We start from the raw sequence: 14158 nt of genomic DNA, 5'->3' as shown, positions 1-14158 counted from the left end.
CCGAACTACAGCTCCCAGCAGCCCCCGCGCCCCGCCCGCCCCGCCGCGGGGTTTCTGCTGGGGGCCTCGGCCGCCACCAGTCAGCGCTCGGCTCTGTGGGGCATCCTGACATGCCTGATCAAAAAAAAAAAAAAAAGTCAGCTCGGAGGGCCGGTCCTTAAAATGTCCCTCGCAGCGGAGGTAGTGACATTCCTCGAGCGACCCTCGGCCTCGGATTTTGCTGTAGCCATTATTTATTACTATGGCGAATTCCTTTTAACGGCTTATTTCACGCGGACACCTCAAAGGGGTCCTTGGAGGGGCGGGGAAATAGAATACCGCTCTCTTGATTCGCTGTCGTCCTTGAGGGAAGGAGCCAATCTGCTCCGGCAACCGGGATTGGCGGGCGGGGCCACCCCCAGTTGCGCAGGTGATTGGTGGCGGCTGGGCGAGGGGGCGTGGCGGAGTGGTGGGAAGGGTGACGCGTATCCTTCCAGCTCAGCGCGTGAACGGATAAGGGCCGGGGGGGAGGGGCCCACTTCGGCGGGTAGTAACGGCCGCGCTCGCGCCGGCGCGTGTCGCGTTACGTCGGGGCCGCTCCAACGGTCGCTTCTCTTCAGCGGTGCGCGCCGCCGCCGCCCGCGCTTTTCCCACTGTCCCTCTGCCGGGGAGGATGCGCCGCCTCTGCCCGGCAGCGGCAGGTAGACGGGGGAGACGATGAGGGAGCGGCCCCGCCGGCTCCTGGCCCTGGGCTCCTGCCTCTTCCTCTGCGCCGTGCTCTGGTGAGTCCCGGCCGCGCCGCGGGCTCTCACGGAGGGAAAAGGCTCCTCCGAGGTCTCCCGGGAGTGCGAGCGTCCTGCTGCCCGGGGCTCTCGGGGGGAAGGGCAGCGGCGGGCCCCGCCGCCGGGCCCACCTCAGCCCCTGCGCCCCTGCTCTCCTCGGCAGCACGGGGACCTCGGCCCGGCCCTGCTGCCCCGGCTCGGGAGCTTTTTGCAGCCCGGCGGGGAGCGCCTTGGTCGGGATGCCGGGAGATGATGGTCGGGGACGCGCGGAGCGGGAGGTGGGAGTGGAGACGGTGCCCCTGGGGAAAGAAGGTGCTTCCTTTTGGCAAAACACGAATGTGTGAATGTGCTGGCAGCACCCGGGGTTCCGCGGAGAGAAAGGCAGGTAACAGCTTATGGGAGGGTAATTCCCGCTGCTGTGAGTAAGAGTCATTTGCCGCGTTCGTGACAACAAGCCGTGTTGGATGTGGAGTCAGTCCTCAAATACCAGAGGTTCCAAGTTACTCTGTAGACTTCTGTGTGTATTTAGTTGGCACTCCGTGCTTTTAACTGGACGGCTGGCTTGCTTTTTTAATTTCAGGCTGAGCTCTGCCTGTGTTTTCTGAAAGATTAGGATGCCTCATTCTTGAAACTGATTTTCTGTGGCTGGCTGGAGTTGTGATAAAGCTAATAAGCCCGTTCATTTTTGCATTGGTTATGTCTTTCAGAGTGTTTTTCATGGTGGTTACCTTACCTTTTCCCAGTATCTTCTGTTTACTTTGTTTTCAAACTTCCTTAGTATGCGACCTTTATTAAAACACAAATATTAGGAGGATATATTTCTATATGGTAAGTTATAAGCTTCTTAAACTTTGGCCTCCTTTGAAATCTATGACTCACTGTTTGAGAAGTGCTAGCCAGTTTGACCAGCAAACTGCAAATATCAGAAACTGAAACAGCAGCAGTTGTTAGAGATAATTGTGTATCTGGTGGATTATTTTAACGCATTTTCTTTAAATTGTTTAAATAGTCTGTTTAGAAAATAAAAAGATTGAAATAGTTTTGAAGTTCTGGGTTGTTTCATGGTTGATTCTAGTTGGATGGACAAGGGGAGCCCAGACATGTCTCTACAGAATCAGATGCAAATCTGCTGCTGACACTTGCATTACTGGGTTTGGGCAATCGTGGAGCAAATTTGGTTCGTGTCATCACATTCTTGTTTTGAGGAGACAATACAGTGAGTCTAAAAAGTACTTGGAAACTCTGTTGCTGTGTTTACGTTTAGCAAAACTTTAAAAGAAGCAGCTCCTAGCTATGTAAGTTAACTGTGAACTTGATGTAACTGTCCAGACAGCTTTTCTTTTACTTGTTGGAAAATTATGTTGTGTTGGGTTTTTTTTTTGTTCTTGTGGAAGGTTCTACTTGTTAGGATCCTCATTAGGAAGGCAGATTTTATTTCTTACTGTATATTGAGGCCTGATAACCTGTTTCTGCCTTGATGTAATTTGTTATCAAAGGTGTTCTTAATTTAATGATACACTGATGTAATTTTTTCTTGTTGTTTTCTTAGTTTACTGTTTTAACTGAACTGTTTAAGAAAGTTCAGTTGCCTATTCCATATTGATAAAGACATACCACGTTCAGTTAACTTTTTGAAATAATATTCCTGTTCTGTAAAGCTCAGACAGCTTCTGAGTTCATCTTGGGTAAGTTTAGGAGAAAAATTGAGCTACATTTTTCTTACTTTTTAAGAGAGACTGCTCTTCCAAGCAGTGTCTTAATGGAGCTCACAGCTTGCACTAGAGTATCCCAAATTTATTGCTGTTTAAAAAGCAGAAGTTCAGACTATGTTCACCCTGCTCACTCTAGGTGCTTTTGATTGAAGAGCCAGTAGATTAATTTAGATGTTGCGAGGGCTACAGCTCTAGTTCTCTAGTCTCTGTTGTCCAAACATAAATTCACATTAGAGAGTTTAAAATTCTGTTTGCAGGATGGCATTGCAGCTTGCTTTAATTTCAGTAGCCATGTCACATTTGTAATTGGAAAGTCTTGAAATCTATTAATTCCTGCCTTGTTGCTGGACTATGAAATGTGATAAGTTGTGATGTATGTAACATTTTCCTAAAAAGAAAATACATGACTTTGTTCACATAAGAAGTTAAGAAACTTCAAATCGTAAATCAGAAGCTTTGTGTTCTAAGTGTTGGCATGTGTGACAAATTTTGGCTTTTTCAGTTTAGTTGTTGTGAAAGGTAATCATCCAGGGATGTCATGTTAGTAGGAGAGAAGCTGTTTTCTTACAGATGAAAGTCAAAAAAGCATAGGGGGAGGGGAGAAACACAAGGCAAAGCAGAGTTGCTGAAACAACACTCTTGGGGCTACTTGAACTCCTTCCCCCCTTCCCAAACCTGAACTTTGTTTCATTCCTGGACAGACAGCTGCTTATTTCTTTGAAACTAAGCTTAAAAAAGAATTTTATTTTTTTTTTTTAAATCTCCTGTCATGCATTTTAAGGCATGCCTGAAGAAGTTGGTCCAATGGAGAAATATCAGTTGGTAAAAATCAAGTGGGTAAAAAATTGATGGGACAGTTTTCTAACTGGAAACTGTTTAAAAAGATCTTGTCCTGTAAGTTAAAAATATGTACTAGGAACAGTGCAAAAAAGCCAGAAGCCTGAGTTGAGGGATTTGTTAGCTGCTGTCTCTTAATGAGGGCAATGTGGAGTGCAGGATCAGAGAGGTACAAGCACTTGCAGTTTTCTGAAGCAAACCGCACATGGAACAAATGCAGCTTTCTGACAAAGCTGCGCCAGCAAGGTTGTTCCAAGTAGTTCAAAAGAGTGGGATGGCTGCATGGTTTTGGAGAAATATTTTTGATGGAGGTAAGGCTTAGGAATGTAGTGCTCTAAAAATAATACACGTCTGTGCAGACTGGAGCTTTGACTGTATGTGACAAATGAGTCCTGTTGTCCTGAATTTACAAAGATTTTTTTTTTATGCTTCAGTTAATTCCTTTGTGTGGATGATCATAATGTAAAAAATACTTACAGAACTTGTAACGCTTTGTAGTTTGACAATATACAGAGCTGAATAAGTAAAGTGGATTTAGAAGCTTGTGGGGGTACTGGAACTATCTGAATTGAGGCTAACTGTGACAGTTGTTTGAAGAGTAACCTTTATAAATTGTTCTGATGTCATCTTTTACCTGCCATAAGCTGTGCTTTCAAAGTATTAGCTATGAGTTTAATAAAGAAATCGTGCATACACTAACTTGTCTGTATTTCATTCTGTCCCAGACAGTGCTTTGCACATTCTGATCTACTTGGCTTTTATGAACTCTTTTGTCATTCTTGGTTTTACAACTATGAGTAAAAGGAAGATGAGGGTTAAGTGCATATGTGCATCAGGATTCTTTAGTTGTAGTTAAATTGTGAGTATGCTGCATCAGCTTGTATCAATGTGGCTGAGCAGGGACATGTGCTGTTTCTGATGGAAAACCCATGGTCTTGTAGCTCTGACTGGAATCTGTCATTAGAGCATACCCTGAAAATTGTAAAGGTCACTTTGGGTCAGTGGTATAACCAGGAATAAAACTTAGATAAAAAATACACTGGAAGTGGGTAGATTTTGATATTGCTTTGTATTCTTCCCTGTAACATTAGAGGTGAAGATTTATGTGCGTTTTAATGAAAGAAAATATTTCTAGTTTTGGTTTGCATTACAGCATTCTACCTTTTTGAAGGTGTGCTTCCTTAGAGCTTCTGTAATGCAAAAAGAGCTCTGAAAAAACAGTACTATGTTGGCAGTGTGAGAACATCGCTAGTATCCATTTAGCTCCTCCTGTCCAGTACAAGTGAAAGCTATGCTAGCCAGATTAGAGATGGCAGAACCAAGGGTTCTGCTGATTGAACAATTATTTGCCCTATTGCTGGCTTTTGGTTTAAACCTTGAGCTTATATCTGTTAATAATAGAACAGTTTCAAGTAGTAGAATTGGGGAGTGAGAAGCTCTTACCATAGAAATCCTCTTTTCAGCGGTGTGTAATGTTTACCAGAGACTGCCCTAATGCTTTTCATAGTACTGTTAGTGTAGCTTGTGTGTACTGGGGCTCAGAATTTGACCTGGTCATTCTCCCCTTAACTAGTTACTTAGATCTCTTCAGAAGGCTGATAGTAAAATATGCATTGTGTGTCTGCATTTTATGGCAGGAAGAAATGATGTGGGCGCTGTTGATAAAATCAGAATGCTTGGTCCAAGCATCAGACTTCAGAATGAAGAGTATGTTCATAGGTGTGAAGTATCTTGCTTGGAAGTGTCTTTCCTCTGTAGTTAACTTTTGGAAAAAACCTGCTTTGGAATACTTGGACTCAAACCCAAATTTGATTATGCCCAGCTTACATCCTGCTCAAGTTGAGGGTGCTGTATGCAAGCAGGGGCCTTGGATGCAAAACAAATTCTTGGCTCAATCAATTATTGAAGATTCACATTCTAAAATTATTTGAAAATCAGTGAGGTGCTTTCATGTGGTATCTTCTAAAAGCTTTGTCCTAGAAACTTCAAATTTGTTCATTTGTTATGCAAGTGGTATACTGAAGTGGCATGTACCTCCTTATGAGGTTTCTGTATTGATGTAGAAGACCCTGCCTGTTGCAATGAGATGTGCCCTAATTTAGCCCTTAATTTGAAGTTTTTCTGAAATGTCTTTCTCTAACTTCCTATTGTGACTGTTTTACAGAATACTTTTTGGATTTTTTGTTTTATTGACTTTAGATTTTATTTCAAGGGGAGGGTATACAACAAGTTTTAGTTAACACTTGAAGGTGCTAACAGCCCTTTGCTTGAGGAGGGTATTAATTCTGAGCATGAAACCTTTTGGCTGAGAACAGGCTAACATAGAACTGCAAGTCTAAAAGCTTTCTTGTAATTATTGGTGAAAATACTGAAATGGTCTAACAGGCTGATGGCAAAGCTAGTGCAAAGAACTTTTGCTTGGGCAAGGGAGAATACTGATATAGATGACTTAAACTAGTTTAGAATATCAATAAAAGGTTCCAAGAGTTCAAAATTGGCCTATGTGCTCAAAGGAAAATTCTTGGCTTGTATGAAGTTTGGAATGGCAATCAAGTTATTGTTGAAGTCCTTTAACAGTAAGAAGTCTAAAAATACATTATAAAATGTCTGGGAGTTAAGTGATAGCAGCTTTACAGTGATGTAAGGCAAAATTAATGGTAAAATAAATTTCTGCTGAAATTTCACTCTTTGGAACTATGTTAAGCTGTGTATTGCATTTGCAGTAAGTTTTAAGCATGGGAAGTTGGTACAGAGCAGCTGCTGATGATTCTGAGCCTGCCTGTAGTAGGCCTGCAATATTGTGCCTGTGTAGACAAGCTTATGAATTTAAGCAATGAGGGGAAATCTTCAAAGATGTATAAATTAGACATTGCTACAGACTCTAAGGGCCTTAAAGTTTAATTACAGTTCACGGCTATTCCACTGATTTCCTGAAGTCTTTGTGGTAGGTATCAAGTCTTACTGTATTTTTCCAGAATATGTTCATTTCCTCAAACTCTTGCATTAAACATAATAACTAGAGTTTGAAAATGTAGGAAGATTCTCTTAAGCTACAATCTTCAGTGCAGTATTAGGGAAGTCTGTTACCAATAATCACTAGGAACTGTGTGTTCCAGTTGGACACCTTTTGAGGACTGGGGTTTGTGAGTTGTCCTGATTTAAGTGCCTGAAATAGGGTACATGGATACTCCTACCAAGAAAGGAGTAAGAGATATGTTTCAGTGTCATTTTGCAGCATGCATCTAATACAGGCTGTTGCCTATTGTGGGCACTGCATCAAAACAATACACAGTTACAGTGCTGGGAAGGTGACTTATCTCAGCAGCCTTTTCTAGGCAAGGATGAGAGTCATATTGGTGGCACTGTAAGAAATAAGGGGTTTTTCACTGTTAGCCATTGGCCTTAATTTCTGTTGTTTAACTTAGGACAACAGTGGACAGTCATGGATAAATGGTATGTTCTCCCTCTCCTTGGATTTTTATATCTGAGTATACAGTAGCTCAAAGCCAACTTTCTTCCCTCCCTCAGAAGTTACTGGCATGTATCCATAATCTCAAGATCAGATCAAGGGGTGCAAATAAATGTGTGGTTGAAGGTGAGGTGCAGGACTACTCCTTCAGGCAGTAAATCAGTTGAATCTGATAAAGTATGTGGTGCCACTGTAACCTCCTTTTGCAGTCTTTGCATGATAATGCATTTAAAATGCTGAAAGCAGTACTTTAAACTGATGGTTGAAATCTCATTGTCTGAAGCTATGAAATTCGGTATTGTCAGAAGTATCTTTGTGTTGGGCTCTTCTGAATATGTGACGTAAATGTCGTTTTTGTATTGCATTCCAGTTAGGCAGTCTGGAGAGCACATTCTTTGCAAAGAGTGGGCAAGATATTAAAAACCTGGAATAACTGCAGAATACAACAGAGCTGGTAAAGGCTTTGCAAAAAAGCTCCAGTTTCAGGGTTTTGTTTTCTTTTTTTTTGTTTGTGGTGTGTGTTTTGTTTTGTTTTGTGTGGTTTTTTTTTTTTGTAGCACATGAATCAAGTTAGTGGATGGGGGAGGAAACGAGATAGTATCAGTGCCATGCTGGCAGGATCCTTGTGTTGTCTAGATCTGTAGATCTAGTCTCAGCTTTTTCCTCCCTTAAAGATCCATCAGAAATTTAAAAATCATCTTAGTAATGCATGCAGCTCTTCTGTGGTAATAAAGAGCCTTTAAATGAATGGTGTGTTGTTTTGTTTTGTCCTCTTTTTTATCAGCATTTTACAAGATTAATGGTTCTTCATTGCATTTATCAACAGTTATTTCTACTGCATATGCAGCAATGAGTGTTGTGTCTCTGGAGGTTGTGCTAAAGTAGTGCATTGCACATAGCTTTCTTCCTCTGACTGGCTGAAATAATATCATTGTTGTAGAAGCCCAGTCTTCATCTTCTGAGAGGTTTACTTTGTTATTCAGGCCCTTTTAAATGGAAGTCACTCTTCCTGGACTGTTCTGAAAGAAAGACTGATTCTGTTAAGTTACTGGGGAGAGGGTGAGGGTTCCTTTCTTTTTATAGAATCACAGAATGGTTTGGGTTGGAAGGGACCTTCAAAGCTCATCCAGTCCAACCCCTGTCATGAGCAGGGGCACCTTCACCCAGATCAGTTTGCTCAGAGCCTCATCCAGCCTCACCTTGAATGTCTCCAGGGATGGGACATCTACCACCTACCTCTCTGGGCAACCTGGGCCAGTGTTTTCCCATGTGTACCACTGCTTCCAGATGCTGGAACATGGCACTGAGAAAAGCTGGCTTTGCTCTTACCAAGCTTGTGCTTTATGCTGCATGTGGGCAGCAAGGCAGCTTTGTGACTGCATCTACTGAATATGCTGCTGATAGATACTGGTGAGCCTTCTGCCATTTTTTTTGCATTACCAGTGGCTGGAAGGTGGGTTAGTGCTGACTTGGGAGTCTGGTTGTGGATCTGCTGAGCCTCTTGTTCTTAGAGAGCCTTCTTTCTCTTTGACAGTTAGGCTATGGGTAGCAGTCACAGACCTGTATGATCTGTTCAAAGCAAAAGATATTTTTCCTGCCTTCCTTACCCTTTCACAACTTCTCTCTTTTTTTTTTTTTTGTTTTAACTGATTAACCCAGACTAAATTATTCTGTAATCAAGAAGACAAGCTTCAACCAAGCCTCATTCATAGGCCTGTTGTGCTGGCTGTTTGCTCCTTAGGTCCAAAATCTGCTCACCTTCTCCTGTACAGGTATATGCTGAACTGATCCTGTGAATATTTTCAGTAGAGAAGTGTCACACGGCAGAGACGGTGACATCTTAGTTCTCCCTCTTAGCTGCTTGGCATTGGTGCATCTGCACCTGTTGGTAATATAGCCCTTTGAGAGATGCAGAAAATGTCAGTGATCTTCCTGGAGAGACTGTTCCCTACACGTTCAAGGAGAGCTTGGTAGTTGGTACACTTGTGATAGCTTCCTTCTGTTTTCCCTTGGCTTAAAATTATTCTGTCTCACAGGTGTCAACTGTAAACTGTTTTGAACTGCTGCACTCTCCAGTGTCCAGAAATAGGTCTTGTTTGGGGAGACTTTGGATCACTTAGAGAACACGTATTTGAATTGAATCTTGTGTTGTTGTTTTTGTATAAAGTCTTCGGAAAGGTGGTTTATCTCTGGGAAGATCAAATTGTGGAAAAACTGCTCTTACCTTCATGTTTTGCTAATTTGGATTTTTTTTTTGTCAGCTGTAATGTGGATGATTATTTTTTCTTACCAGTTGTTTACTTTCTGCTTGAGTTTTGTGCTTGTCAAAGCAGTTATCAATAGTTTCACTATCTCTGATAGTCTTCTGCAGTCTCCTTCATAATTACTTATAGAGTTTGAGCTAAATTAGAACTGCATGGTCTTTCACAAGCCTAACAGCCATCAGTAGACCATAGCTAATTTGTGTAGCAGTACATGTACTGTACCACTGAGATAGGGGTGAGCAGACTTTCTGCTTCAGTAGAGAACCAGAGTATGTGCCTGCCCTGTGAAGAGTAAAGATTCCTCCCCCACTTCTTGTGTCTGGGCTTGTAAGCTTTTGCCTTTGGGTTTGTATCAAGCTGAAAAATTCATGGTGTACTAGAGACAATGGCTTTTAAACTACATTAATGATGATACTAAAATACTTACGCTTAAGTTTCTTTGTTCTTGATGAGGTTTAATAGCTGCTGCTATTTTGAGTCATACTTGAAACTTCTATATTTGAAGTATTGAAAACTTCTGCTTTCATTTAAGTCACTAAGTGTTGGTTATGTGTTTGAAACAATCTCTTGGAGTATTTCTGCACTGTTAAGTCATTTGAAGATATACCTTGTACCTGAGACCGTATATCTAGTGACTAATCAATCTCCAGTATTATTTGGACATTAGATCTCCTTGCTTTCAAGTGAGCATTAAAATGCTACTCTTTTGTCATGAGAAAGGGAAGGGTGTATTAATATATACAGATGCAGAAGCTGCTGTGTGTTCACGGGACATACTGTGCAAGTTTACTGAACTCAAGGGGAATTCTGTTCTCTGTAAATGAACACTTAAGTTTTCATGTTTGTTTGTCTTTATGCATATCGAGAAATGCTTAAGAGGTGCTATACCATTTGGCATTTTTTTTATTATGGGATGTATAATTTATCAGTTTGTGGCTAAAGAAGACTGTTCAATGAATATGCAGAATCCTGAAAGAAGAAAAAAAAAAATAGCCGTGATCTTGATAAGCTGATTAATTTGACTTCTCACAGAATGGCTGGTCTAACTTGGCTCAGGTGCTCCTGTGGGTGCATGCACCTATAGACAAATTGAATTTTCAGTCCCCTCCCTTGCTTAGAGGACTTCTGAGAGACTTGAGGCAGCATGTTTGAGTTGGAGTAGACTGAGAGGAATTTCTGAAAATAAGCAAATAGGATATTGGACAGAGATTATGTTGGAGTAGCTTAAATCTATGGGCTATCAAACAGCATTCTTTTAAAAGCTGCATTTGTGCTCTAATAAAGCACGATCTATTGCATTAGAAGTATCAGTATATTAAAGGAAGAAATATATGCTTTTTGTGCTAAGGACTTTTTTGTGACTGCAAGTGGTAAAGTAGTTCTTAATGTGGCTGTGAAAGTAGACCTTGTGTTTTAAAATGCTGATTCACAGCCAATGATATCTTTCCTTTTCTCCATTAAGGGACTTAATGTTGCTCTGTACAGCTCACTGAAGATCCCCTCTTAGTGTAAGCAAAATGGGAAATAACATATTTGTCTGCATCTATAATAAAGGGGTGGAATGAGCTACAGTATGTTCTGTATAATTTTTGGTCTTTCTGTTGTATTTTTATCAAGTCGTTGTAGCTGGAGAGACCAGAGGTACTGAAATTAAGAGCATGAGGAAATTTATCCATTAAATGATTGAAACCACTTTTCAGAAAAAATAACTCCAAGCATTTGCATAACTAATTTTTCAAAGTGAGAACTACAAAATAAGGCCATAAAAGTCTGGTGATGTTTCATTTTGTCCTTTAAATGTACATCCTGTGCTCAGGATAAGACTGGTTCAATGGAAAACTTTATACAAACAAATAACTACATGATTGGATGGGAATTTTAGGTCTGTGAGAATGCATACACCTCATTTTCAACTTAACTAAGATGTGAGACTTTGTACCCACTACAGTAGGTGGATATAAATGTTTTCATATGCATATATTCAGTGCTTAGGTTCCAGTAACTGCAGCTGCTTCTGCTTGACTTGAGGGCTTCCATGTAGTTTAGAGGAAAACTCTTGCTTCAAAGGGAAGAGAAATTACTGAGATGTAGTGGGGCTGAGACAGGCTCAGGGCACCTTATTTGCACATCTCCAGAATAGCATGTCAGACCCACAAGTTCCTTGTCTGCTGTCTTCTGCTCTTCTGGTGGTGAGACACCTGGATGTAGTGTGGGTGGTGCCTTGCTAATGCTCCCTGCTGATGTGCATGGAGAAGGAGCAATAGGTTTATACCTCTACAACAAAAGCCTGATTTTGTGATTGCCTGCTACCTGTGTGTGTATGTGTGTATATATATATGTATGTATATATATATGCATCAAAGTGTTTGTAAAATTTAGTACTTGACTGTGGTCAATTGCAGCATGGGTTGTTCCTCGATGGAAGAATCTGTGCTGCTTATACTTGCCAGTGATGGTGATCTTCAAATTTTAAAGACAAGTGTTAATTCAAATTCCAAACAGTAGATTGATCCTGGTTGTTTAAGTGAATTCTGACCTACTAACATTCTTACTATTATGACTGACTGCTAAGGCTATGTTTTAGTTTTCAAAACTTAGGCCAGAAGGTTGCTGTGTCCAGACTTCTTATCTGCTTAAAGATCTGCTATGGCCCTGTTTCCTCTTAGGAGGAGGATGAGGAGGAGGCCACCCTTTTTTGAGGATGTAGACTGACATCTGTGTGAATTCACATGGGTTCTACTGATCACCTGGCTGTCATGTAAACAGTATTTCCAGGAAAAGTATTTGGCTTTAAAGTGGCAGGTAACTCTGATGTTTGAGTATAGTTGGAAACTCCACTAAAAGCTCAATTTGCATTGCATTTTGCTGGACTTCTTCAAAGTCTGCATGAAGACCTTTCCTGGCCTTTGGGACTCCAAGTCTCATGTTTTGCTGTGCAGATGTTTTTTGGGATGTGAAGGTGCCATGCGCTATAAGCAACAAAAGATGCTGTTCTGATGCAAGTGTTTGTATAGATGTTTGGTGGTTTTCTGTGAAAATAAATCCATTTCTACTGAGAAGCAAAACTGCTTGAAACTGCAAGTACAAAACAAATCTCTATGGAGGTTGTAGCTAAAGACAGCGCTTGGTTTGCCCTTTGTCTCTACATTTTCATTGTTTTTTTTTTTTTGCATCAACCTGTTGTTCAGTATACTTATTTTCTCTAAGTCTTTGAAATGTGCTGGATGCTGCTGACCATGCAGAATTTTCTCAGGTATGATCTGTACAGGGGAATAAGAAGCTTTATTTTTTTAATATGTGGCTTTAGTTTTTGCTTAGTAATAATCATTGCTGAAGATATCCTGTTACTATATGAGGAAAGATATAATTGATTCAAATTCTTTCTAACTTGCAGTAACTTAACAAATTATTAACAGAAAACATAGTACAAATTTACTACTTCCAGAAGAGAAAAGTATTAGCAAAACAGTTATTGGGGTGATATCATGTCACAAAGTGGAAGGTGACACAAATTAGTTAAGCCCTCCAATAGTTTTGAAAAGTTATCTATGGACTATACATATTTTTTAGGCACCTCATGAGAACAGCTGAAAAAAGGTTGAGACACAACGCTAAGGGAATTCTAAAATGTTATTCATTTTAAATCAAGACTTTGACTCTTTTTATTTTATTTTTTTAATAGGCTTCCTATTTGGCATGTCTTTTGTAAAGAGAGTCTTTCATCAGCGGTGCAATATGCTTCAGGTGATGCTTGTGCTCTGGCAAATGATGATGAAAATGTCCAGGAAAAGGTATGCTGAATAAACCATGTTAATTAGCTACTCAGTCTGGTGTGATATTAAATTAAAAAAAAATGATTCATACACTTTGATTAATGGAGTCTTCTTGGCCAGAATATTTAATATACTCACTTGTTTTGTCAGCCATGAGGTTTTGTTCCCACATTTTTGTTTTCCTTTACTTCAAGTTTGTTGCAGTTATATCACAATACAGCTGGACAGTTTGTGTGTAGCGAGGAACAAATAGGAAAACTGGTAATGATGGCTCAGATATTTTTTTGAGTGCCAGATGTTAGAAGAAATGATCATCAGGGACAGTATGTGGCTCTGTAGAGACCATGATAAGAGGTGATGGGCTGGATAAGCCTGGGCCACAGTATGCCAGTTGCATCTGCGTTGCGTTAAAAACCTAATGCACAAATTATTGTTATCCTAAATAGATGCTTTAAGATTGTTTTATTAAGTCAGTAGTTATACCTTTGTTTTCCTCCTGTTTAATAACAATTAATAAAGTTAAAATACATATGTGAAATCCTAATAAACAAGGTTCTGTCCCTTTCTTATTTACATTACTCAGCACCTTAGGTTAAATTGAGTGTAATCGTCCCACCCGGATTAACTCATAACAAGTTTCTGCATATTGCAGTTTCATAGTGAGTTCTCAAGCTGTTGAGTCATGTCAGAAAGTCACGGTAATTTCACTTACCTGTTTTCACAGGTAAAGAATCGGTCCTGTGATAAGCATGGGTAGCATTGATATTATTGATCTTTCCATTTAGTAGTGCTGACCATGGTCGTCATTCTAAGAAAGCTTTTATATGCCACATCAAACCTGGACAATGTGTATTGAACATTTTAGTTGACTCAAGTGGAGAGCTGCCTGATCAGAAAAAAACCCAAACTTTAAATATTGTAGGATTGTAGGTTTCTTAAGCATTTCAACATCTAGGATAGCTGTGCTTTTTGTCAGCTTGTGTGACCAAATAAAATTCAATCCTGTTGTTCTGGTTGCCTAAAAAAAGTCCTGTTCAAGTTTAATGGCTGATTTAATAAAACTGGAAAGATCAAGTAGGCTTTGAGACTGGGAAGCCACTGGTCTATATTGTCATAATTTTTTGTAACATTCTTCCCTTCGTTCTGTTAACATGGTGCATACTTAAGCAGATTTCTCAAGTTAAACCGAAAGATTTGAAATATACTGTGCTTTATTCCTCATAAAAGAAAAAATTCTTGGGTGTATGAGAAATCTTAAGCATGTGTCTATTACTCTTCACAAGGCTACTGCAGCCGTCCTGCTCCAGAAGAGCAGTCTTGCAACCCTTTATCAGTTTTCCTT

General features: G+C 40.4%; 1 protein-coding gene across 3 annotated transcripts in view; it reads left to right on the top strand.

Annotated features, from left to right (window-relative positions):
* Positions 1–535: 535 nt before the first annotated feature.
* The window catches only part of SUCO (SUN domain containing ossification factor), a 42815-nt gene continuing 29192 nt past the window's right edge, over positions 536–14158 (top strand). For 2 of the 3 annotated variants that reach the window (XM_080348473.1, XM_080348471.1), the window contains exons 1-2: positions 536–761; positions 12726–12834. In XM_080348473.1, the coding sequence (XP_080204599.1) occupies positions 697–761; positions 12726–12834 (174 nt within the window). In that variant the 5' untranslated portion in view covers positions 536–696. Of the gene's footprint in view, positions 762–11932; positions 12297–12725; positions 12835–14158 lie in introns of those variants that run through there. The other variant, XM_080348472.1, reaches the window with a different exon arrangement.

Source organism: Nesoenas mayeri (assembly GCF_963082525.1).
Source record: "Nesoenas mayeri genome assembly, chromosome: 8".
Classification (NCBI taxonomy): Eukaryota; Metazoa; Chordata; class Aves; order Columbiformes; family Columbidae; genus Nesoenas; species Nesoenas mayeri.
This window is presented reverse-complemented; position numbering and strand designations above follow the sequence as displayed.